Consider the following 26,613-nt stretch of genomic DNA (forward strand, 5'->3'; position numbering starts at 1 on the left):
GTATGTGGTGCTGAATGGCAGAAGAACATTCAAATATTGTCGAAAATTCAGTTCCAGCTCCGGTTCAGAATACAGTCAAGTATTTTTGTGGAAACTCTAGTTCTAAATTTTAGTCACTCAAGAGCTCAATAAGTTCCTCTTAGTACAGCACAAAGTCTTTAATCCGTACTCGTTGGGACGTCGGCGATTCCAGGTTAGGAGTTTTTCCGGATTATAGATCATCAATTTAAATTTGGTAAGATGGCATGCAGAAATTATAAAATTTAAAATATGAAAATGTAATTTATAAAATAAAGAGCAATTATGATCTAAAGGGTATCAAAATTTACAAAAAAAGCTTAATATTTATTTGTTTACTTTATTAAACATTTCTTTCAATGTAAGTTGTTGAAGTTGCTTCGTTTTTTGTGCTAATACTTTCTCTTTAATTCTATAAACAGACATAATTTCAAGTTCAGTTTCAGTGTTCAAATCCTGTAATTGCTGTGTCGAGAATACCGACTGGTCAATCGAAATTTTTTCGTTTTCAATAACCTCTCTGTCACTTTCTTCACTATCGGAAGCGGTACATCGAAATATGCTTTCGCTTTGTAGATCCTCTGGCAGCTCCAGAATCGGAAACTCTTTTTGACATAATCAAAAGTTCAAGCTTACTTTTTATAAAATTGCACTAACAGTCTGCAAAAAATAATAAGCAGAATCCAATTAGAAGATTAAGGAACAACGCAATCTGCAACATTAATTGAAATAGATAATTTTAGCCTAGCTTATACCGTCCGTTGTACATTAAACGCGCATATGCGCATGCATAAAGGTATTATGCGTTTACGCATGCGCAGAAAGTTTGTAGCTTTGAGGTCTGGATTATGCACGTCCGGATTAAAGACTTGTACTGTATTTATATAGTAAATGTTTAATCTCATTAAAGTTGGTCAAAATATTCTTTTTTTTAATCCAAGTTACCTTTTTGAAATCAAAATTTCATAAAAGGTATTAGGAAACTGCATTTCTGTGTTTTTTAAGTCATCTACAGTAAATTTTGCAGTTACTTTTTCTTTTTTCAATAATAAAATTGTTAACAGAGGAAAGTGTTTCGAATGAAACATTTTCTGTCCTATTCTCCCAAATATTGATCATTTTAGTAAAAACAATTTTATTATTTGATATATATATTGCTAACGTTTCCTCAAAGAGACAAGCTGAAATAATTTAGTAACTCATAATTATCTGAAAAAATGAAGTAATCAGAAATAAAGTATCTGACAAAATGTAAAGTAAAATGGAAAGAGAAGAAGAACATTAGAATAATTTACACTTTCTTGGGTCATATGTTACAAAAGACTCTGATTAAAATTGTAAAAATACATCTATGGGAATATATGCATTTTTTTCTCAAATCAATTCCTATTTTTCCTTTTCTATGGATTCTCTTTTGACAAGTTTCACTAAGTGCATAGGAGAACAATTTTTCCAAACGATTGTTAGAAGATATATAGAAGAAAGTCTGTGTGTTTGTTCGTTTGTAAATAACCAGTCGTTACTATACGTATTGTCGCCAAACTTTCTACAGTTCTTTTCTGGTCCTGCAAGAGACTATGTCCACTTTTTCCAAAAAAGAAGCTAAAATCAGAGATACTAATTAAAAATGCTAATTTTCACCTTCATTTTTGAGAAGTCGCAACAGTTCTGATATCAGCAACAATGGCAATAGGGATATATCAGCAATAATGGCTGCATGCCATTGTTCCTGATATAATGAGAGAATTAGTTTTTTTCCTATCGAAATTTTTATGTGGGTTCCATATCACTTAAAATAATAATGTATTTGTTTTTATTTTTGCTGACCCAAATGGCAATTCCATAGGGTATATCTACTATATGATTCTATGATCATGTAGTTAGTTGTGGTACATGTATTGAATATTACTTTGCTCCTTTGGCATTTTTTATGCTTAACAATAACACAGTATATTCCTTATGACGTGTAATATACTATTACAGAGTTACCAACTCCCGATTTTCGACCGCTCTCCCGCCAACCCGATTTACAATATATTTCTCCCGACTTTTTGTTATTGTTAAAATTTTTCACGATTTTTATAGAACTTGGCCTAATACTTCGTTATATGAACAAAAAAAAAAAAAAAAAAAAAAGTGATTTTGGATGTCTGAAAGCAATTGAATTTTCTCTAGATTATATCTAAAACAAAACCTCGCGAATCAGATGAGAATTTCTGCTTTGTGAGGGAGAGCATACGTCGTTCTACAGTGGGCATCGACCTCCACTGCGTGTCATCTGGCATATATTAGCCAATGAGCACAAAGCAAGCTAAAGGCTGTTATGTGGATGTTTTTTAGTTATTTCGTTTATCTTGTCCTGAGTCGTGTGAGTACACGTGCCTTCGGGAAATAGTTTTAGAAATTCTTTCGTTATGTCTGCGAGAAAGGTGAAATACTCCTGTACGTTTCAAAAACCGTACACAATTGACGTTCCTTCCATTATTTCCTCAAGGAAATGTAATTAATTTGCGATGTGTACCGCCTGTCGTTGCGATTTTTCGATTTCGCATGGTGGAAGGGCAGATGTTCTCAATCATGTGCGTACACAAAAACACAAGAACAACATGAGTTGTTTTGAAAAAACGAAAAATTTTTCTTCGGAAGCAAAGGACCAAAAAGTTATTAATGCAGAATGTCTGTTCTTTGACTTTTTACTGGAGCACAACCTGCCACTGAATGCATCGGATCACGCTGCAGCTTTATTTCTAAAAATGTTTCCCGATTGTGAAATCGCTAAGAAATACTCAAGTGCAAGGACCAAAACAGATGCAATTTATTAAAGAAATATCTTCAGTTATTGATTGCATTAAAACAGCTCCGTTCTGTCTCTCTGCGGATGGAAGCAATAATAATGATTCAAAACTGTATCCAATTGTTTCTTTTTTTAATCCAGAGTCTTCAGAAATTGAGTGCAGTTTACTTTCTGTCCCCACTTTAGAAGGACATTCGACAGGCTTTAATATAGCACAGCTAATTATTAAAACTTTAAAAGAAAATGCGGTCCCTCTGGATAATTGCTTAGCACGGTGCCGATAATGCACCAGTAATGGTAGGCTTGAAGACTGGTGTTGCAGGCATCTTAAGAAAAGAAAATTCGGATTTGCAGATTATGAAGTGGACCTGTCACCTCTTAAATTTAGCAGCTGAAAAAGGGGGAGCTTCTTTACCAATAAATGTGGATGAACACGTTGATATTTATTATTATCTTGAAAGGAGTTATAAAAAAGGAAGGAAAAATTGAAACAGTTCCAACAGCTGCATAATACTGAAATGAGAAAAATTTTGAAACATGTGGTGTACACGCTGGCTGGCTTTAAAGAAATGCTTATCTAGAATCCTCGATCAATGGAACCCACTTCTTGCATTTTTTTAAAGAAGAAGTAAATGCTTCGAGAGTTAAGATAAAAGGCTCTCTTAAAAGTTATAAAATACATAAATTAAATGGAGATGTAATTACAACTTCCATTGTTAAAAATAGGTTTGAGTAAAATAAAGTAATTTCTGCACCATTCAGCAATTCAGCTGGCAGTTCTCAAAATATTACTGCAAAATACAAGTGTAAAGCTGATACAAATTTCTCTCAAAATAAAAAAAAAATTGCTCAACACACGAAACATTTTCCGATTATTGTAAGTTTATCTAAGCACGAGTCTGCCACTGTTCATAACATTCTGAATACGAAAGCAAAATCTGCCACTGTTCACAACATTTTGAATACGAAAGCAAAATCTGCCACTGTTCATAACATTTGTACGAAAACTGATTAAAGTGTCTTTTTTTTTTTTTTTTTTTTTCCTTAAATGATGCAAGTAATAAAAATGTTTTTTATATATAAGGTATTTTTGTGTTGCTTGCATTTAAGAATTAGTTACTATTTAAAGTTAATTCATTATTAAAAACTATATTTTTATCATTTAAAAGTCTTTTTAACATTGTGGAAAATCTCCGATTTCTTAAAAAAAACTCTCCTGATTTTTAAGTATCATAGGTTGGCAAATATGCTATTATACGAATTTTCAAGTGATGTCTTGAGTAAAATAATACATAACTCTCAATATAACAACTGGCATCGGGTACTTCTGCTACTATATTAATATACAATGCTCGAAATTGAAAATGCAACACCAAGAAGGAGTGGTCAGAAATTTATGCACATTTTAGAGTAGACGCATGTCACTGAGTCATGCAAATGATGTGAAAGGCGCAGCTCTGCGACGTACGTGAAGTAAGATATAAGGGAAGAAACATGCAGAGTAGGTAATATTCGTGTCGTTATTTCTGCCAGACGAATTATCGAAGAAAGTTGGTTTTTTGTCCCGGAGGATACGTGTAATAAGAGAGAATGCCAGGCCGCCGTCAACGAAGGCAATTCTAGCAGATAGACGATTTTATGAGGGGTATGGTGATCGGACTGAGAAGGGCGGGTTGGTTCTTACGTCAAATCGCAGCTGATACCCACATAGTTTTGAGCACGGTGCATTAGCTATGGCAAACATGGTTGGAACAAGGAAATGTGGGAAGAAGAAGGGGTACAGGTGCACCAGAGTGATGCGTGGATTGACGCATCAGCCGACAAGCTGTGGCGGTCCCGCAAGTCTCTTGTATCGCGATTCTGCAGCATGTGCAAGATACCCTGGATGTTCCTGTGTCGACCAGAACCATTTCCCATCGATTGGTTGAATGTTGCCTGCACTCACAGCGTCCGTTAAGAAGACTGCCATTGACTCCAAAGCATAGACGCCGACGTTTAGAATGGTGTCGTACTGGAGCGATGTGGATGACAGAATGGCGAAACATCGTGTTCTCAAATGAGTCACGCTTCTGTTTATCGAGTGACAGTCACCGAATACGTGTGTGGCGTCGACGTGGAGACAGATGTAATCCGACAGTAACTGTGGAACGCCCCACTGTGCGACTACATGGCATAATGGTTCGGGGCGCTATTGCCTACGATTCCGGGTCACCTCTAGTTCATATTCAGGGCACTATGACGACCCAACGATACTTTGATAACGTACTGTGGCCGGTGGCAATCCCCTACCTTCAGGGGCTGCCTAGTGCAATTTTTGAGCAGGCTAACGCCCGACCATTCAGTGCTCGCATCTGCCAACACGTTCTGCAAGGTATAGAGATGCTTCCCTGGCCACCGTACTCTCCTGACCTGTCACCAATCGAACATGTGTGGGATGTGATTGGGCGTCGTTTGCAGATTCTGCCCCTGCCTCGTTCAGAAGACGAATTGTGGCAAACGGTTGAAAGGGAATGAAGAGCCATCCCTCAAGACACCCACACTCATATTGACTCTATGCCTAGACGTGTTTCTTCGTGCATTGCTGTCCGCTGTGGTCCTACATCCTACTGAGCCGACGCCGTTCTCGCTCTGTATTCTGACTATCATTTTGAAATAAAGATCGCTTATTGCTGCTTGCTATCTCTGTCTTTTTTCCAAATTTCATCACTTTCTGACCACTCCTTCTTGGTGTTGCATTTTCAATCTCAAGCAGTGTAAAACAGAATTTGCATTTAGCTAAAAATAATGCATTAGATAAAACTTAAAAACTTTTCCAGTGTTCATCCCTACTTAAATATTTTAAGTGTTAATTTCATGCAGTATGAGATTTTTTCAACAGATCTTTCTGTAGGTAAGCAGATCTTTCTGTAGGTTGTATATATTTGTGCAAAATATTTCTCAAAGTAAAACTTGTTCATTCAGATACAAAATTTGTTGTTTGTATTCTTCTGAAGGGTACATATTTCATTTTGGTATATACTCAAAAAATATGCAAAGAAACTGACTGGTCTTGGACTAGGGGGAAATGCTGTAACACATGTTTTTAGTCTGGTGGAAGTTCCCTCAAATCATTGACATGTATTTTGACATCTATTTTATGTTCCATTCGTTATTGTCAGAATTGAATGAGCTGAAATTTATGCCATTTGAATAATTTATGAGAGCAAGTTTGGAAATTGTCTCATTGTACCTCTAAAGAAAATCATAAAAGAAGGGCATGAAAATATGTGACACCACATTTCATAAGGAGTATGCTATTTGTAGTAGTTCAGTGGAATCACAGTCCCGTTGTAACTATGGAAACTAACTTGTCATTGATCCACTTTCCGTGGCCAAGAGATACTCAGGGGAAAAAGTGCCTTTAAAGCAAACTAAACCCATACTAAATTACAACAATCATATGGGTGGCTTGAACCTTATGAACAGTTTTGTTGTGCTGTGTGCTTTGTTCAAGCACAAGCAGAAGGTAAGAAAGGTGGTGGCCTATTTTGACGAATTCACATAGTTGAATCAAATGCATGGAAACTATAATATTGATGGATATAATATGCTGAATATGTTTGTCGACCATTTTTCTCTCATGATTTAGCCTGAAGCAAGACAAAAAAGGATCCAGCAAACCACGCTATTGAGAAAAGTTGAACAATCAAAAGAAAGAGATGCAAACACTATGATAGTCAAACGATAGATGGTTGTAATAAATGTAATGTGCTTTTGTATAGCAAAGGTTTCAAAGATTTCAGTATGAATAAATATAATATGATCAGTATAATATGATTTCAAAGGAAAGTAATTAAACAATTTTTTTTCATTTAATTAAATGGAACTCGAGAATTATTCAAAATGTTATTCACCAGTCTCTTTTAAATGTTCTGTTTCAGCTTGTTTTTAATCTATTTAGAAATATGCATCCTTAACTTCCACCCAAATTTTGCTTATCATATAGGTAAATATCCTTAAAGAGCACATAATTTCTAGTGAACCTTAACAAATTTTAATTACAGTTTTGTGCTTCTCATAACTTTAATTCAGAATGCTATTGTGTTGTCTTCCATGTTTAAAAATGAATTAAAAATATGTATACACAAATTTGGATAATTTCTTGACTTTAATTGTTGGCTTTATGTTCTGTTCGGTTCTGAAAATTCAAATAAAATTTCAGAAGTAACATTATTTTGTAGTTCTAGATATTTTCTTACTTGTATTTACAGTTTGCAAAAGAAATGGCATTATGATGATTAGTATAAAGAAGTGTTGTGAAAATCAGCTGAAGTTCCACAAGAACAGAAGTCATGCAACATGAAACATTTGAAGATTAAATTTGAGAGATCCCTTGCAAAGGCAACATTTTGTAGTAAATTCCTTCCAAGTCACTCTTGCATGCAAATTGTTTATTGCATATAACATTTTTGTGTGAATTTTCATGAGAGTAAATAAGCAGATATATTGCTAAATGACCTTTGAATTTAAATGAACTGCTATATTTAGCACATGTTTATGATGTCTCACCAGTGTGGGTAAAAATATGTTTCAAACAGACGTTTAACTGTGAATAACTAGTTACAAATATTACATTTGTGTCATTTGTCATTCTTATGGATCAATATTTGTCTTTTTAATGCACTTAGTGTGCAGATGATTTATAAACATTGCATATATATAGTTTGTCCCCAGTGTGTTAAACATGTTTATTTTAATGATGCCTGCATGCAACTTGTTCATGTGGTTTCATTTTAGTATACTTAGGATGTGAATTTTAATATGACTTTTGAGTATAAATGGCATGAGCATACTCATGTTACCTGTATGAAAAGCAATATCTGCCTTTAACCTACTTGTATGTGCAAATAACTTACTATAGATACCAATCTTATGATTTCTTATTTCATTTGAATTAAAAATATGAAAAATGTTTTTCTAGAGTGCCATTCCAATAAAACTGACATTTATGTATACCAGTAGTATTCAACTTTATCACAGTGTGACCTCATAAAAATGCAAACAACCTCCAAAAAATTTTACTATCCAAATGAGAGTTCCAATGACATTGCTTCGAATTAGAAATTGGTTAGAAAAATCTTTGTGAAAAAATTATTTTCCAATTTTTGTTAATGAATTTGCTCCTATTTATCTCAAATCGACAAAAATAAAAAATTAAAATTTGAAAGTTTTCAGATTTTAAATTACGTTGAAAGGGGCATTTTTTTGTCTGTTACCTTTATTTATTATTTATTTATTAAATATCATGTTCTTCACACTTAAACCATAAAATTCAGTTCAAGAGCAATATTGCAAAATAGTTTTAAATTGAACATATCTTTAGAATTTCCGATACAGAGTCTCGCACGCTGGAGCTAAAAATGTTTTTCTGTACAACATTGCCAGTGCGCTTTGAAATCCTTGAGTTTGTTAATTAAAAATTCGGTAAAGTTTTACAAAATATGAAATCGATTATAAAACAAATTCCAAATTTCAAATTTGGGCTTCCACATGCCCGTATTTGCAGTAAGGTTTACATCGTTCAAAATTCAATGGCTCTGTGTTATGTACCATTGTTTTATCACAATGTGAGAAATATACATACATTTATGCAGATTTTTCATTATTTAATTTCTTCCAATATAATGCAGGATTCTAACATTTGGTGGCAACAGTTGGGAAAATGAAAGGGGCATTTATAGTGAACCAACGCAAGATCGCAAAATGAAAACAATAGTCCTTCAGGGACAAAGCCCCTTTGGTCTAATAACCTTAGTAGAGACCAGCGTATTGAAATATAAAAAAATGACTATTTTGAAACATGAGAGCATGCTGTGTGTACTCTTGCTATTTGAAAAATTCATCCAAATCTATGCAAGCATTTTGCATTGAATAATAAGTATAAGTGTTTTATTAGTCAACTTGTAAGTTGGATTTTTTTAGACTGGACATTTGTGATTGTTATCAAACATCAGTTATAATCTCTAATAGTTTTTTTTTTTTTTAATGTTTTCTATTTTTGCATACTGACACTTTACGGTCTTTTCCATTGCCGTAAACAGTAAAATATATTATTAGAAAAGGCATTTTGTCTCTTAAGCATAATGTGTGAATCCTTTTTTCACATCTTCATAGCTCTCCACTGATTGGATAGAAGTAGTTGTTGACATGAACTAAACAGAGGCATTTTCAATCATATTAACATTTCTCTCTTCTATATTTAAAACAAATAACTTGAAATTATGTTTACCTTTTCTTTCCAATAACAGCTTGCAATATGCCCATTTAAACAAATAATAACGCACATTTCTCACATACGATTTTTATAAGAAGGGCAGGGCCAGATTGAAGCACAGATGACCGAGGCAGTTACCTGGCTATTTAAAGGTATACTGTATTTACTCACATATTCTTCCCCACTCCCCAGCTTTTTGTGGAGCAATTCATAATGACAGCGATGAAGCTGTACACTCCGACGTTAATTTCCCCCTCACCCGCGCTAACTGTCATTGGACTTGATCCAAAAAAAAGGAGAAACATTCTCTCCTTGTATGACTCACTTCTCGCGTTATGCAATGGATAGTAAACAACGCTTGTAATCATCGATATATTTTTTTTCTTCATATACCTAATAAATATGTTATTTTGTGTTTGTTAATATAATGATCGTGTTCCTTACATCGGCAGCTTGGATTACACTTTATTAAGGAAAGAACTTTAATTCTGTTTTATTCATCTGCTCGTCTCGATTTAGCGAAGTTGTAACAGTAAACAAAAATGAACCACGAATACCTTCAACATTTTTATCTTTTCAGAATATCATCTAAAGACTTCTGATTGATTGTAGCAATGTAACATGTATGCATTAATAAATTATTTTGTGTAAATGAATGAAAAAAATAAGCAACAAACGCTTAAAGAAAAGGTACGAATGTAAAAAGGGAATTAAAACATACTGTTTACACATTAGGTAGAGATTTCATCACCAAATGTAAATATACAACCAAAATTAGCATAAAATGCAATCCTGGAGTCATACCACAGTTGCTAAAAAAGGGTCATGCTGGACCTAGGCATCAACTTGCAAGCAGCGATACCATTATCTTAGTTGCGTGTCCAGCCTCAGCCTTGAAGGTTTAACAAGATCATCTTGAAAAATTGAGCTGGAGGTACTTTGGATAAAAAGGAGGAAGCACAAAGCCACCTAAAAGGCTTTTAAATTTATCATAAAAATCATTCTGAGATGATAAACAATAGTCATTGCTTAAAATTGCAGCTGAGAAAGTTATAAAAATCTTGGATAGTAAGACATTTCACAGTATTTACAAAATTATAATGCAGAAAGAAAAGAAACTTGGATGAACAGTTGTACGAAAAAGCTTGTTTAAATATGCATGAGTAAAAATATAAGAAAAGTGAGAGAAAAAAGTAGGACTCGAACTTTGGATCTAAAAGTTCAGAGGCGAGAACTTTTTCTATTGCTCTAAGAGAGTGCAGAGAAAAGTTGAAAAGCAGTGTAGTCATTCAGACTTCATGAATTTTGTGCTTTCTAGGAAACTGTTGATGATTTTCATGAGGTAAGAAAATTATAATTTATCATTTTGGGGACAATGCCAGGATGCATACTTTTTCGGAGGCTTTATTGATGTCGAGGAAGCAGCCAGTGACATACATTCTATAAAAAACAAAAAAAAAATTAACACACCAAGAAGGAGTCGTCTGGTGGAGACAAAAATTGTTGGATAGGAAAATTATATACAGAATAGAAAATTATTAAAATTTCAGAACAATTGAATGATTTATTTCAGAGTTACAAAGTAACAAGCTTAATAAGGTGTTGACCCAACTCTAGCCAAGGCCAGCTAGATATCTACAGGCCTGCTCCACCGATTTGTGACGTCACAAGCAAAAGCAATCATTTCCATGGTAGATATGAGTGACTGTTTCATTTATCTCGTCCATAGCTTTTTACTTCAAACACAAAAGTGAAGTTCATTTTTACAACTAATATTTTGAATTTTAGGATTAATAACTTACTATATTATATCGTAATGATATTTAAATAGTTTTCTACCAATTTATCAAACAAAAGATAAAATAAGACTAGCGGGCAAGCCCGCCAGCTGAGCGGGCTGAAGCCCGCTTTTCATTGTTCAATGTTCATGAGTTCCCATGTTCAATTTCAAAATTCGTAAGTTGGACCGAACTATCAGTGTTGAGCGGTTTTGCGCGGACGTCCCCCGCTTTATTCACGTATGCATCGAGAAGATACTGCATACATGATACACATGCGTAAAATCACGAAAACACCCATGGAACCAGCGTGTTCGCTGGGATTCGAAAGCTGGACCGAACTACCAGTGTTGAGCGGTTGTGCGCAGGCTGCGCCCGCTATATTTACACATGCATCCAGAAGATACTGCATACACGATACACATGCGTAAAATCACGAAAGTACCCATGGAGCCAACCCGTTCGCCGTTATTCGAATGTTGGACCGAACTACCGGTGTTCAGTAGTTTATTATTCACATATGCATCCAGAAGATACCGTATACACGATACACATGCGGAAAATCACGAAAACAGCCATGCTGCCAGGCCACTCGCCTTTATTCGAAACTTAGACCGAACTACCAGTGTTCAGCGGTTTTTTCCGGGCTTGCGTTATTGACGTATGCATCCACAAGATACTGCCTACACGCTACACATGCCGAAAATCACGAAAATACCCATGCAGTCAGCTCCTGCGCCGGGATTGCAAAGTTGGACCGAACTACCAGTGTTTAGCGGTTTTGCGCCGGCTGCGCCCACTTTATTCACGTATGCATCCAGAAGATACTGCATACACGACACACATGCGTAAAATCACGAAAACACCCATGGAACCAGCTTGTTCGCTGGGATTCGAAAGTTGGACCGAACTACCAGTGTTCAGCAAATTTAGCGAAACTGATTAAAATAAACTGAAACGTATCTGAATTTTTATATGGAAATAAAATTTGGAAAATTAAATGCACACAAAATTATTTATAAAATTTATACAATATGTTCATGAATATGAACTAAACACAAAATGTTTTTTATTTCGCAATAAAAGGAAAATATGTTTACTCTCAGATTAATTTATATTTCTTAAATTAAGCAAACTAATTTATACTACTTGAATATTAAAAAAACATATATAGTATTTCATAACAAAATTATTATCAACATATTAATTCTAATATAATAAAATATTGCTTTATAATTATGTTTTTCTGTGCAATGATATCGAAGCAAAATTTCTTTTCTTTATGCCCATAAAGATTTTTCAATATTTCAATCCGAGATCCTAAGATGCTTTTTAATAATAAATACAGGTGAACATTAAGTGAAATACAAAAATCTTTTTAATATGTTATGTTAGTTAATACATCTTAAGTTTAATCTACATATTGAAAAAAGTTTGATTCTAAAGATGTTTTTATTATCCAGTAAATCTTATAACATATCCAAAAATATATTTCAAATTCTCCTAAAATCACAGCAAGATCATAACTATGAATCATTTCCGATGAGCATGATATCATGCTCTAAAAATTCTTATGAAAGGAAGAACATCTAATTAAATATCATTTATTTGATGATAGAGAAGAGTAAAACACACACACAACATTATTCAATGAGAAATCCTGCAAGTCATTACGATATTACAAGATACTAATTAGCAAGTTGAAATTATTAGTTCACGTCTGCAATTAGTTGTCATTTGAATTTTTTAAAAATCAATGACAAAAAAGATTCGTTATTGTAGCATCTGATGAGAGATCCACAAAAATAAACGAATTAGCAAGTTTCTATGACTCAATGCTATTACAGTATCATCTATATCGCTTTGTATGCCAGCATGGATATAGTTAGTTTACAGATGCTTATTATTTAATTAATTTAGGTATTTTTTCCCTTTCTTTTAAGAATATTTAAACTCTTTGTACACCACATACTACTACATAAGGCTTACAGAAGCACGGGAGGGGGGACAAAATAACATAAAGCAAAATAAAGTTACAAATTCATATATGAAATAAATATACAAAAAGAAGAGAATGTTCATTTTTGTCTTGAACAAACACATGGAGAAAGGTAGGAAACTTAATGTTTTAAGAATTTAACTGAAAAATGAGTTCTTTAATAAGCTTTCAGCAGAAGGATAATAGATGTTCAACATTTTGCCTTCCCCAAAGTTAAAGGAATGCAACTGTGTATCAGGTAGCCCATATCTCAACTTTGTTCCTTGAAGAAAGATTTAAGCATTCTTCAAGCAGTGTCGCTGTGGTGTTAACTTAGACATTTGTAGCTAGGTGCATGACAGAAGGTGACATCAACACCTTTATTATTAAGATACTTCAGAACTGCTTGAGAAGTGACAATTAATTTATTACACAAGATATTCATAAGAGAATATACGGATGAAAGGAATCTGTGCAAATACCAAAGTTATGATCAGATAATCCACGTAACTGATTCGCAAATACACAGTAATTCAGCTTGGGAAACATTGTTTCATTGGCAGTTTTTTATAGAGTTTAGAACCGTGATTAAAAACAACTAGTCCATCATTAATTTTACAAAATATCCTAAAACTCTGAGATTAATTTGTATTGCTTAATTTATTAGATTGATTTATATTGCTTAAACATTAAAAAGACAATGTAGTATTTCATAACAAAATTAATATCAATATATTAAATTTAATAAAATTTTGCTTTACGATTATAATTTTATATTCAAAACTATTGAAGCAAAATGAGCTTTTTTTTTTTTTCTTACTCAAAAAGGCTTTTTAGCTATCAGTCCAAGATCCAAAGATACGTTTTAATTATAAACATACAAGTGAACATTTAGTGAAATATAGGAAAATTAAAGTTTGATTCTAAAGATGTTTTAAAGCAGAAAAATTATAAATCTTGTAGATATTCCAAAAATATATTATAAATTTCTCTAAAAATCAAAGCAAGATCGTAACTATGCAATCAATCCAAATGAACATTATAAAAATTCTTAAAGAGAAAACATCTGATTGAATTTACACTGTAAATTTATTTAATGACAGTCAAAGAGAAAAACGTCCATGCAGTATTAAGCAATAAGCAATAAAAGAATATGTTTTTACCTTGTCTTAATTTCATGGTTCTTAGAGACTTTTTGATTTTACCACCCCTTTAGAACAGAAAATCTTGCATAATTTCTAGATCATTATAGCAATGTACATACTTATATTATTAAATCAAACTGTGTCATGCAAGTAAGCCAGTTTGATTTAATAATATTTGAGAAATGAATTGTCGCCTTAAAATGTACTCTATGAAAACATTATTCTTAGTTTAATTTATGTAGTGCATCATATGCTTTGCTTTAATCAAACAACCTAATAATCATTTTGAAATGATAATGAAAATTATCACATCTGTTCTGCCGGCTAACTTAAAGCAAAATTGGCAATGCCAATTTTTTTATTGTTTGAATGTAGTTTTTATATATGAAATGTAATCAAATAATGTTCAAATTAGATTTCAAAACAATATTAAATTATATATGAATGAAATGAGAGAAATGACAATACACACACACATATATACAAAAAATCCATTTATTTGGTGGAAAAAATAGCCACAAGAGAGTCACTATTTAAAGCTTCTAAATTTTATTCTAATTAATGTAAAAGAATCTGTATGTGCAAACTGCATTTCGAAGAGCATTTTATTGATACATTTTACAGTCATACTGTCAGAGTAGAGGAAACAAAAATTTCATGAGGCAAATCATTACATAAACCTGAAGCAATACTTACCATATTTAGCAAATTCTTACGCTTTTCAGAACTACAATGATCAGCTTTGATCACTGAAATAGTGAAAGACCTTAATCGCATTTATTGCATCAATTATTTGACATTGTCATACAATAACTAATTTTTATAAGTTATGGTAATAATATGCTGTTAACAGGGCGGTGAAATAGTGGGACCTAACTAGGGTCGTGTGGTCACAGAGACCGTGTCTCATTATGATTCATATAAAAAGTGCTAATAAAAATATTAAAATGCTGTTTTACCTATACATTCTATAAACACTTATCTCCAAACAGAAAAGAAAAAAATCGTTTTACAAATGAATCAATCAACAAAAAGAACATCTTTTCTGCAACATGAACTTTTCTATGAAACATCACTTGCAAATGTATATTATGCAAAATAATCCAGAATAACTATTAGTCTTATGAATAATAATTATTTTCCATTAATATAACATATGATAGATACTTCCTCTTCATAAGCTTCACAGCCTTTTACAGGCCAAGTCTGTATCTCCAAGTTTCCTCCACCTGATCACGTTCAGTGCAATAGCCCTCCAATTAACCTTAAATCCTTCTCGACATCATCTATCCATCTAGCGGGTGGTCCTTCTCTTCGTCTTACTCCCTCAATTCTCGAAAAGGTTACCTTTTTCATGCATCATCATATCTAAATACACGGCCCAGCTATCTGATACAAGATGCTTTTACCATTCTCACAATATCAGTTTCACCATATTTCCTATATTTTCCATATATTTCATGATTATAGAGCAGTGATCGCCAAACCGTCGATCATGAGTTACTAGTAGCTCGTGGGGAGATTTTTGGTAGATCGCCTTAACGCTCTAGTTGGCTAACCTTGATTCCTCCACTGAGCTGACACTGACGATAACTGCTTATTTCACCAGCACAATTGCCATTGTCAGCCTGATCTCATAGTTGATTGTATAAGCGTGAGATTGTGCATGTTATGCTTTTCGTGTGTACGTTAGACATTTTCTAACTTATATAGTTTGATTTATGCATTGATACCAAGCTAGGTTTATTTTAACGATGACCCGTTCAGGAAAAAAGCAAAACACTTATCACTTTCATTCAAAATGGAAAACCGATTACTTCTTTACCCAGATAAAGGAAAAAATGTGTATGTTGACTGTGGCATGCAAGTGTATCAGTTAGTAAGAAACAGTGAATTAAAAAAATGCTTACAAGATTTCAATTGCTTGTCAAATTACCTTTTTTATAGAGATTAATGGTGAAGAGTTGTCTACTTGTCTTATGGAGCATTTTGATTTTCAAGAGGCAAATGCTGGAGTTGGAGCTGGTTGATTTTCAAGGTGATACATCTGTAAAATCGCTTTCTTTATATTATAAGTAGTTATCTCTTCTTCTCCATCTCTATCCAAAAGCAGACCCTTAAAATACTCATGCCAACAACCCAGAACAGGAGGTTCGAGAGGTATGTGGTTCGAGTACCGGTGAGGGCAAAGCTCATTTTTCGTGTCTCCTGCTTCAAACCTAATAGCCTAATAGCTAATAGCTTTACAGTGTAAAGCTATTAATAACCTAATAGCTTTACAGTGGCGCCCAAACTAAAAACACGTGGTGGAGGATGATTCTCCATCACCAGGATTTGACAACTGGGTCCCCTAATCCCTAGTGTCCTTTAAAAGGGGGATTATATAAGGTATTTCTCCCGCTTTTCTAGCATGCCTTCATGGTGTCGTGCTCAGCACGCTTGGCACATAATCGAAAGGCCTGTGGTTCGAGTTCCGGCCAGGGAATTGCTCATTTTTCATGTCTCCTGCTTTGAAATAACCTAATGTCTGTACAACTTACACCGATTTGTTTAGTACACAAATAGCTTTTCAAAGTTTCTCTGATACCCAGAAACAGATACCTTTACTGCTGGGTTCTCGGACACATAGAGGTAACGGGTAACGAGCTGGCAGACACCACAGGAAAGTCTGCCGTGGGACTGTCTAAATCAGCTTGTTACTTTGAGAGATATTAAAGTGATTATCAAGGGTAAAATCTTGAGTCTGTGGTAAGGGCGTACAAGTGAATAATAAAATGAGAAGCATAATGCCGATAATTAAGGGACTCAAAGAATAATCAGCAGGAGGAAAGTGAACCAGTATATTCCAGTTGTAATATTACTCAGATTTTGCAAGAAATGCTCACGTTTTGATAGACTTCAGGAAATACTATTTCAGTTTCTCAGGTACTTCACTCGACTTTTTATTGGAATACCAATTGGATATCAATGAAAGTTTCCCGCCACCGCAAATATCGTTTGAGCAAATAGTTCGCGTTGGCATGTTTAATCATAATTCAGAAGTCAAACAACAAAAATCAGCGTTATATTTACAAAATTTTCACAGGACTAGTTTCGATGGTTTTACCGAACCACCATCTTCAGCTGCAAAACCGCAAATGAACAAGATAGGAAATAATGATTAGATAAGATAAGAAAACCTGGACAAGAATAAGCAAGTGGCGCCATCTGTTGGTGAAACCAGAACTAAAACATAATTTCTTTAAAGGCCGAAGGCAAATTTGGATTGGAATTAGGATCGTTAACTAGAACAGAAAGATTTTTATGAATGTGAAATGCCTCTAGAAAATCCAGTTCTCCAATGGAAGATGTTTTTTGAATAAGTTTAGCAGCAGAAAAATTGAAAGTGTGATTTTCGGACCAACAATGTTGAGCAACAGAAGACTTCTGTGTTTCCTTTTTTCTAACATATGCCTCATGTTCTTTGACGCGAAATTTTAAGGCTCTCTTAGTTTGGCCAATGTAAATTAAACCACACTGGCAAGGAATCCTATAAATACCCCAGGAATTCATATCCGGAATGGGGTCCTTGAGTATAGAAGTCCGAATTTTATTGATGGGAGAATAAACAACCCGAAAGTTAAATTTCTGCAAAATATGTGCAACTTTATAGCTAATTGATGGAAAGAAGGGAATGACAACCGAATTTTTATAATCTCCTAAAATAAGAGTGTGGCTTTTAGTGTGTTGAGATGAGAATTTTGTAACTGCTTGATTAATAATGTTGGGTGAAAAGCCCCTGTCAATAGCTATTGCTTTTAAATAATTTAGTTCTTCATCAAGGGCTAGTTTGGAGGAGCAAACTTGAAGAGCACGGAAAACATAGGAATAAAATGAAGCTAACTTTTGTTTAGTCGGATGACATGATTTAAAGTGTGGTGGAGGGCAAACCGTTGTTGTTTATTCTCCCATCAATAAAATTCGGACTTCTATACTCAAGGACCCCATTCCGGATATGAATTCCTGGGGTATTTATAGGATTCCTTGCCAGTGTGGTTTAATTTACATTGGCCAAACTAAGAGAGCCTTAAAATTTCGCGTCAAAGAACATGAGGCATATGTTAGAAAAAAGGAAACACAGAAGTTTTCTGTTGCTCAAGATTGTTCGTCCGAAAATCACACTTTCAATTTTTCTGCTGCTAAAATTATTCAAAAAACATCTTCCATTGGAGAACTGGATTTTCTAGAGGCATTTCACATTCATAAAAATCTTTCTGTTCTAGTTAACGATCCTAATTCCAATCCAAATTTGCCTTCGGCTTTTAGAGAAATTATGTTTTAGTTCTGGTTTCGCCAACAGATGGAGCCACTTGCTTATTCTTGTCCAGGCTTTCTTATCTTATCTAATCATTATTTCCTATCTTGTTCATTTGCGGTTTTGCAGCTGAAGATGGTGGTTCGGTAAAACCATCGAAACTAGTCCTGTGAAAATTTTGTAAATATAACGCTGATTTTTGTTGTTTGACTTCTGAATTAGTATTTATTCGGCGTGTTATTGTGTCTTAATGTTTAATCATATTTTGTGAAACGATTTTTGGCATTTGAAAGAAAGAGACTTGATTTAGAACACTGAGTTGTGAAATATGTAAAAAAAATATCGTAATTATTAAGTACAAAGTGTTTGAAATGGAACTACTACGCTATCAGATTAAAACTATCATTTACTTCCAGTTTTAAAAAGTAACAAAAAGTCAGCTACTGAATGATCATATGACATTCTGTAGCTGACTTTTTGTTATCACTTTGAAGGTCAGTACTGGATTTATATATAAGCTGAACAAGCTATAGCTTAGAGTCCTCCAAAAAATTGTCATAAATCCCATATAAAAAAACTGACTGATATTCCTCATAAAAGGCCCCATATCTCAAATAGCTTAGGCTCTCGTCAAATCTAAATTCGGTGATGCCGAAGGTTTGGTACCGAAATTTCAAAAACAAGCATACGATATTCAAGAGGCAGAGCACTCGAGCCGGCCTACTGATGCTGATGAGGCCGGCCAGCGAGAATATATGGAAGAAGATAAGTATGCAACCAATCGAGAGCTTGTTAAGGAGTAAGTGCCATGTCCATTGGTCGCAGTATGCATCTCATACACTTGATGTAAAAGTTCACTCGCTGGGTGTGCCGCATGAGATGATTCAAGCAGATAAGGACAGACGTGTTTGGAACTGCACTAATCAGCTCTAAAATCAATGCAAGAATAAAATTCTGGACCGGATGCAAAAAATGACATATTTATTTCTGTCTATCATCCTACCTGTTAAACTCAATTCCTTCAAAAATTTCGGTACTGTTCTGTTCTTAGGACCAGATTCAGAAATGTACACATGAATGTATGTGTGTATACATATACATTTCTGAATCCAGTCCCGGTAACAGAACAGTACCAAAATTTCTTTATAAAACACAGCTGTTACTAATAAATTAAGGTGACCAGACGTCCCGCTTTTGGTGGGACAGTCCCGATTTTTAACAGCTTGTCCAGCGGCTTTTTCAAAGTCCCGATTTTGAGGAAGAACGCACGACAAGCTAGGAAATATATTAAAACAAGAACTTAATTGGAATGTGCAAAAATCATTCGATCATATTACTCCAAATTTCCCATATAGTAATATTTTTGTAAACGATCTTTTTAATCAGACATCATTATTAAAAAATATATTGTAAAGGAAAAGGTTAAATCTTGGACATCAGTGAAAATCACAGTAGAAAACAAATGGTTAGAAATATTTCATCATTTTGAAACCAACCATGTTCCATACAACAACGCACTAAAAACTTTAGAATACCCCAGGAACTAATGCTGTGACTGAGCGCTTTTTTCCTACGGTAAATCAAGTGTGGACATCAGAAAAATCACAATTAATTGTTGAGACTTTGAAAGCCATTTTATGTGTGAAATATAATTTAACAAATTCTTGTGAAAACATTTATGACCTTTCAAACAACGACAGCAATTTACTAAGCAAAATTCACTCAAACAAGAAATATGCCAAAGAATAAAATAATACTACACATAATTTCTTTTAATGTATTTGTAAATTGTACTCGTCAAGTTATTTCGTTATTTTCGCAGGATTTCAAGATTTTTATATGATCCTGGATTTACATTCTATGTGGATTATGTGATTTATCTTCGGTTTACGTGCTGTGCAGAATTAGTGCTCCTATTTCTCGTGATTCTGTGTATTATTTTGTGATCAATCTTGTGCAAAATTTTATTTCGTGTGCATGGAGGGAAATGAATTCCCCCCACTTCCCATTAATGAGAGTACAGTGCTGGCTGAAAAAAAAAAATGTTTGATCACCCTAACAGACGATATGATCAAATACGGAAATTCTTTACTTAAGGATAACTGGCTTGACCTTCTTGCTAAGGACTAGTACACGGCTGATGATATTATATGTGTTATAAGTAACATGGAGGCTATAAAAGCCGATATAAAGTCACGCGGCGAGATGTGTGCTATGCTTCTTAAGGATTTCAAAGATGAACTGGAACAAACTACTGTTAACAGAACTTTGAGGTGCATCGTGCTCTAGCGGAAGGATTAATTCAAGTTATTAAAGGTAAGTACGAGAGTTTTAGTACCGTAAATTCTAAATTTAGTAATTTTCCTCGTAGGGAGTATTTAAATATGAAAATTAATTATGATTGCTTAATTGTTAATAGTGCTAATTGTTCTAATCAAATGACTGCTGAAAATAATGATAAAATTGATATGGCTAAACCTAAGCTCAAGGGGCCATCTAAAAATGACTAAACGCTCAATTAACGACGATAGAGATGAGGACGGTTTTAATCTGCCAAAGAATACCGCCTGACTCAGTAAACTCATCAAATGTATTGCTGATGTTCCTTTGGCAAATAAAGTTTGAAAAATTAAGTATTAATGATGTTAACTCTAATAATGGTAATGATAATGATGTACAAGTAATTATTGAAAATGATACTGACATGGATGTTACTGTTAATGTAAAATCTAGTAAGCCTAAACCAATAATGAGCCCGGCATTAAATACAGTGAGTTTATGAAAGAAGATGTGAAATGTGAATTTGCGGACAAGGTGAATGGGAATTTTCTAAAGACTTTTCCAGACACAGAAGACGACCACCGAAATATTACTCGATGTCTAGATCCCCCAAAAATTAATCATTATGTGATCCTGTCAAAAATGGGCAAACCAATTAAAGTCGTGCTCAGAGGTATGTCCATCGATTCTCCAATTCAGGACATACAAGAAGAACTCGTTCGTCTAGGATATAAAATGCGTCGTGTGGCGCAAATGCACCGAATCCAAACTAGAAGCCCCATGCCCTTGTTCCAAATTCATATTCAGAATACCCCAGGGCCAGATAAAATTTATATTACCAAATTCCTTGGTTTTTATGTTTCTGTAAAAGTGTATCAGGTAAGTGGAAGTGTTGTGCAGTGTCACAACTGGCAACACTTCCATCATTCCTCGGACAATTGTAAACTGAGGCCAAGGTGTGTTAAATGAGCCTGAGCCCATAAAACAGAAAATTGTTCCAGTAAATTTATTGAAAAATGACGTTGCTGCAACTGTTTACAAGAGGGTCAGAAAGACATCGGAAAAATCGATTTCGCGTAAGAAAGTATGTCCGTGAACGTCATCTACATGAACAAAATGGACAAGTAAAGTTATCACAAGGGAATAGTATAGTTAAGTGGTAAAGATGCGTCCTTTATTCCAACAAGGTGATTCACAGCGCCGTTGCATTGACTGTCGAACATTTTCAAAAACGCCTGGCATATCACGGACAGTTCCTACGGCAGCCACTATTTGTGCAACAAGGTCCATGTCACTGTCGACGAGAATCTCCTACACATGTTCTTTCATGGCCCCGCACAAAAAGAAATCCGTGGGCGATAAATCAAGTGACCTGGGTGGCCAAGTGGTCGGTCAACTTCTGTCGATCCATTCAGCTTCGATGTTCGGTTTAGGTAATAACGCACATTAGTTGTGCTAGCGATTGGAGCCCCATCTTGTTGATATCACATATCTCGGCGTCTCAAAAAAGACTAGATATTTCCAGCCGTTCATTCTGCGCGATACAAGTAAGGTCCCAATAAACAGTCACCGATGATTCCAGCCCCCACATTTATCACAAAACGATATTGCATAGCTTGGCGTTTCATACTATACGGGTTGTCGCAAGCCCTCACGTATGAATTGTATGTATTGAACACACCTTCACGAGTGAATGGAGCTTCATCTGTAAAAATGATAGAAGCTTGAAAACTTGGGCACATGGTTCTTTCTGCATGAACTGCTGAGCAAATACCATACTCTTCGGTAATCTCTAGGATGCAGTAGCTGCAACCTTTGCAGATGGTAAGGATGCACACATTCCTCGAGCAGTATCAGCCAAACTGCTCAGTGAGACATCCCAAGCTTCTGGGCAACAGTTCGTGTGCTAATTTCCGAAATATCTTCGACGGACTGCAGGACTTGTTCTACGACGTTGACCATCCGCGCCAGTCGTCTTCTCCCCATATCCTGCCTGTTGCTGCGCAGTGAATCAAATTAACGCAGACTGCGATGCCCACGCACAAACATTTGATGATGCGGTATTCCTCTGTTGGGTATCGATCTAAGACTCTAGAGCCTTATATAGGTACAGTCGGTCACAAAAGTATTCGAACACCGGTACCCATTCAGAAAATTTACTTTTCCGTTGAGAAACAAAATTGTCTCCAGAGTCTATCTTGGTTCGATAGAAAAAAAAACAAAAGGATGGCTCATGTCCAAAATTGGCTAGGTGCATGAAACAAAATACAACATGACCTATCTGGGTGAGATGGGAAACAAAATGGCTGCTCACGTAATCCATTATTGCGCTCATAGAAAAAGCAAAGTGTAGCTGCGGCTCATCTCGGTTCGCGAAGAGTGAAAACCCAAAACGGTCTGCAGTGTCTATCTTTGTTGAATGAGAAAACAAAAGGATGGCTCATGTCCAGTTTATTTAGGTGTAGGAAAAAATATAACGTGACCTATCTGGATGAGATGTCTCCAGCGATCCAGTATAGACTTTTTCCCCATCTGCAATAGGTGACATCTATAAACAATTCCATTGAAATCTCCTCGAAATATAAGAAACAGCTAGCTCGTGAAATTGTAAAGTATTCCCAAAGAATTCCACTTCTTGAAGAAGGAAAAACACCCTAGCTGCAGATGAGGTAGAGAGAGAAAAAGCATGTTGCACCATGGAGAGCCCGCACGGTTCTGAACAGAAAACGTGGAATGCTTTTATAGAAAAGAGTTGAAAGTGAAAGTAAAAGCCGATTGGAAATTTTTCAATTGGTTGCCGACTGGGAAAAAATTTTCAGAGCTCAGAAAAAAAATCTGAGATGTAAAAAAAAAAAAAAAAAAAAAAAAAATCTTTTTGTTAACTTTATCATGTCTTCTAGACATGATAAAAATTAACCCTACCCCCCTTTTGTGTGGGAATGTTGTCTCCCTGTTTCTAAAAATAGACCATGACTCATTCTAGGAATTATATGTTTTAGAAAGGATGAGTCATAGTCTTTGGGTTTCTCCATTCCAAAGTAAACAAAGTGAAGACATCAAATTAATAGAAAAAAAAGGAAGAATTTTTTTTCTTTTCTTTTTTTTTTTTTATAGCTCTGGAAATATTTTTCCCATTCAACAGCCAAGAAATATTTCCAGCCAATACAATTTCATTTTTACTTTCACTTTCAATTCATTTCTTATATCTATAAAAACATTTCATATTTCTGTTCAGATCAGTGGGGGTTGTTCAAGATGCAGCAACTCTACTCCATCCCACAACCAGGAAAAAAAGATGTTCTTTCATGAGATGTTCTTTTGGCTTTCGAAAACAATGATGACATGATGATTGTAATACATTTCGGTTCTCATGTCCCATGCTTGAACTCAGAATTATTTCCAGAACTCTGAAAATTTTTCCTAGTCAGCTCGATAGCCCAGCTTTCGTATATTTATTTTTTAAGCCACTCGAGTTTCGACTTCCCATCCGTGTGTGCTGTGCTTTCAACCTGGAGACACATTATCTGAGCTCTAAGAAAATGTTTCCCAGCCCACTCAATCCCTGAAATGGATTAAAAAAAAATCTTTCATACATTTTTAAAGCTCAAGAGTGTTAGGTGTCATGGAAAGAACCTTTTTTTTCCCTGAGCTCTAAGAAAATGTTTCCCAGCAGACTCAATCGCTGAAATGGATTAAAAATAAATTCTTTCATACATTTTTAAACCTCAAGAGTGTTAGCTGTCATGGAAAGAGCCTTTTTTTCCCCTGAGCTCTAAGAAAATGTTTCCCAGCAGACTCAATCGCTGAAATGGATTAAAAATAAATTCTTTCATACATTTTTAAAGCTTAAGCGTGTTAGCTGTAATGGAAAGAGCCTTTTTTCCCCTGAGCTCTGAGAAAATGTTTCCCAGCAGACTCAGTCGCTGAAATGGATTAAAAATAAATTCTTTCATACATTTTTAAAGCTTAAGCGTGTTAGCTGTCATGGAAAGAGCCTTTTTTTCCCTTGAGCTCTGAGAAAATGTTTCCCAGCAGACTCAATGGCTGAAATGGATTAAAAATAAATTCTTTCATACATTTTTAAAGCTTAAGCGTGTTAGTTGTCATGGAAAGAGCCTTTTTTTCCCCTGAGCTCCAAGAAAATGTTTCCCAGTCCACTCAATCGCTGAAATGGATTAAAAATAAATTCTTTCAAATATTTTTAAAGCTCAAGCGTGTTAGCTGTCATAGAAAGGGCCTTTTTTTCCCAGCCCACTCAATCGTTGAAATGGATTAAAAATAACTTCTTTCATACATTTTTAAAGCTCAAGCGTGTTAGCTGTCATAGAGCTGCAGATGAGGTAGAGAGAGAAAAAGCATGTTGCACCATGTAGAGCCCACACGGTTCTGAACAGAAAACGTGGAATACTTTTATAGAAAAGAGTTGAAAGTGAAAGTAAAAGCCGATTGGAAAGTTTTCACTTGGTTGCCGACTGGGAAAAAATTTTCAGAGCTCAGAAAAAAATTATGAGATGTAAAATAAAAAAAAAAAAAAAAACTTTTTATTAATTTTTATCATGTCTTCTAGACATGATAAAAATTAACCCTACCCCCCTTTTGTGTATGAATGTTGTCTCACTGTTTCTAAAAATAGACCATGACTCATTCTAGGAATTATATGTTTTAGAAAGGATGAGTCATGGTCTTTGGGTTTCTTCATTCCAAAGTAAACAAAGTGAAGACATCAAATTAAATTAATAGAAAAAAAGAAAGAGGTTTTTTTTTTTTTTTTTTTTTTTTTTTTAAGTTTTGGAAATTTTTTTCCATTCGACAGCCAAGAAATATTTCCAGCCAACACGATTTCATTTTTACTTTCACTTTCAATTCATTTCTTATATCTATAAAAACATTCCACATTTCTGTTCAGATCAGTGTGGGTTGTGGACGATGCAACATCTCTACCTCATCTCACAACCAGGAAGAAAAGATGTTGTTTCATGAGGAATTGTTTTGTCATTCGAAAACCACGATGGCGTGATGATTGTAATATATTTCTGTTCTAATCCGTGGGGTTTGTGGAAAATACATTCTCGGTACGCAATCCCCCACCCAGGAAGAACAGAAAATGTTTTAAAAGGAATACTTTGGCCTGACTTTTGAAAAAAACAATGATCACAGGGCTGTTGGGATAAGATTGAGAACCCATGATGATGTTGTGCGATGGGGCTAATCGTTTTTACTTAAACGGATCTTCTTCTAAACATCCAAGGTATGATTGTTTCCCTAGATGCAAGAAAACAATACTTTTTTTCTTTTTTACAAGAAAAGTATCCTCAATAATGTTACTGAAAAGATTAAAGCGATATTTTGTCATGGAACTATTAGACCGCTCGTCTATAGTCATGTTGCACCTTGGACAGCCCGCACGGTTCTGAACAGAAAACGTGGAATACTTATATAGAAAAGAGTTGAAAGTGAAAGTAAATCGCGTTGGCTGGAAACATTTCTGTTGCTGTCGACTGGGAAAAAAATTCTCAGAGCTCAGAAAAAAATTCTGAGATATATAAAAAAAAAAAAATCTTTTTGTTAATTTTTATCATGTCTTCTAGACATGATAAAAATTAACTCTACCCCCTTTTATCTGGGAATGTTGTCTCACCCTTTCTAAAAATAGACCATGTATACCAATATACTACAAACGGACTTGAACGTGTGTTCTCAGTATGTAGCTATACAAATTTGAAGGTAAAATTAAAAAAAAAGACATCTTTTTGGGGAAAAGGGAGTAAATTTGTATAGGAATATACTACAAACGGAATTTAAGGCCTGTTTTCAGTAAATAGCTATACAAATTGGGAGGTAAAAAAAATAAAAAAAAGACATCTTTTTTTTTCGGAGGAGGGAAGGCAGTGAATTTGTATAGGAATATACTACAAACGGACTTTAAAGCCTGTTTTCAGCATATAGCTATACAAATTGGAATGTAAAAAAAATAAAAAAAAGACATCTTTTTTTTTCGGGGGGGAAGGTAGTGAATTTGTATAGGAATATACTACAAACGGACTTTAAAGCCTGTTTTCAGCATATAGCTATA

At 34.6% G+C, this 26,613-nt stretch overlaps 1 protein-coding gene across 1 annotated transcript in view; it reads left to right on the forward strand.

Moving 5' to 3' along the window:
* Window positions 1-26,613, forward strand: part of LOC118205602 (uncharacterized) — a 90,145-nt gene that overhangs the window by 11,515 nt on the left and 52,017 nt on the right. Inside the window, exons 2-3 of the mRNA XM_085826302.1 lie at window positions 20,881-21,030; window positions 21,075-21,419. Of these exons, the coding sequence (XP_085682428.1) occupies window positions 20,881-21,030; window positions 21,075-21,419 (495 nt within the window). The remainder of the gene's footprint in view (window positions 1-20,880; window positions 21,031-21,074; window positions 21,420-26,613) is intronic.

This window comes from Stegodyphus dumicola, chromosome 11 (assembly GCF_044657685.1).
Source record: "Stegodyphus dumicola isolate Sdum_Otavi_A_Nest chromosome 11, ASM4465768v1".
Lineage (NCBI taxonomy): Eukaryota > Metazoa > Arthropoda > Arachnida > Araneae > Eresidae > Stegodyphus > Stegodyphus dumicola.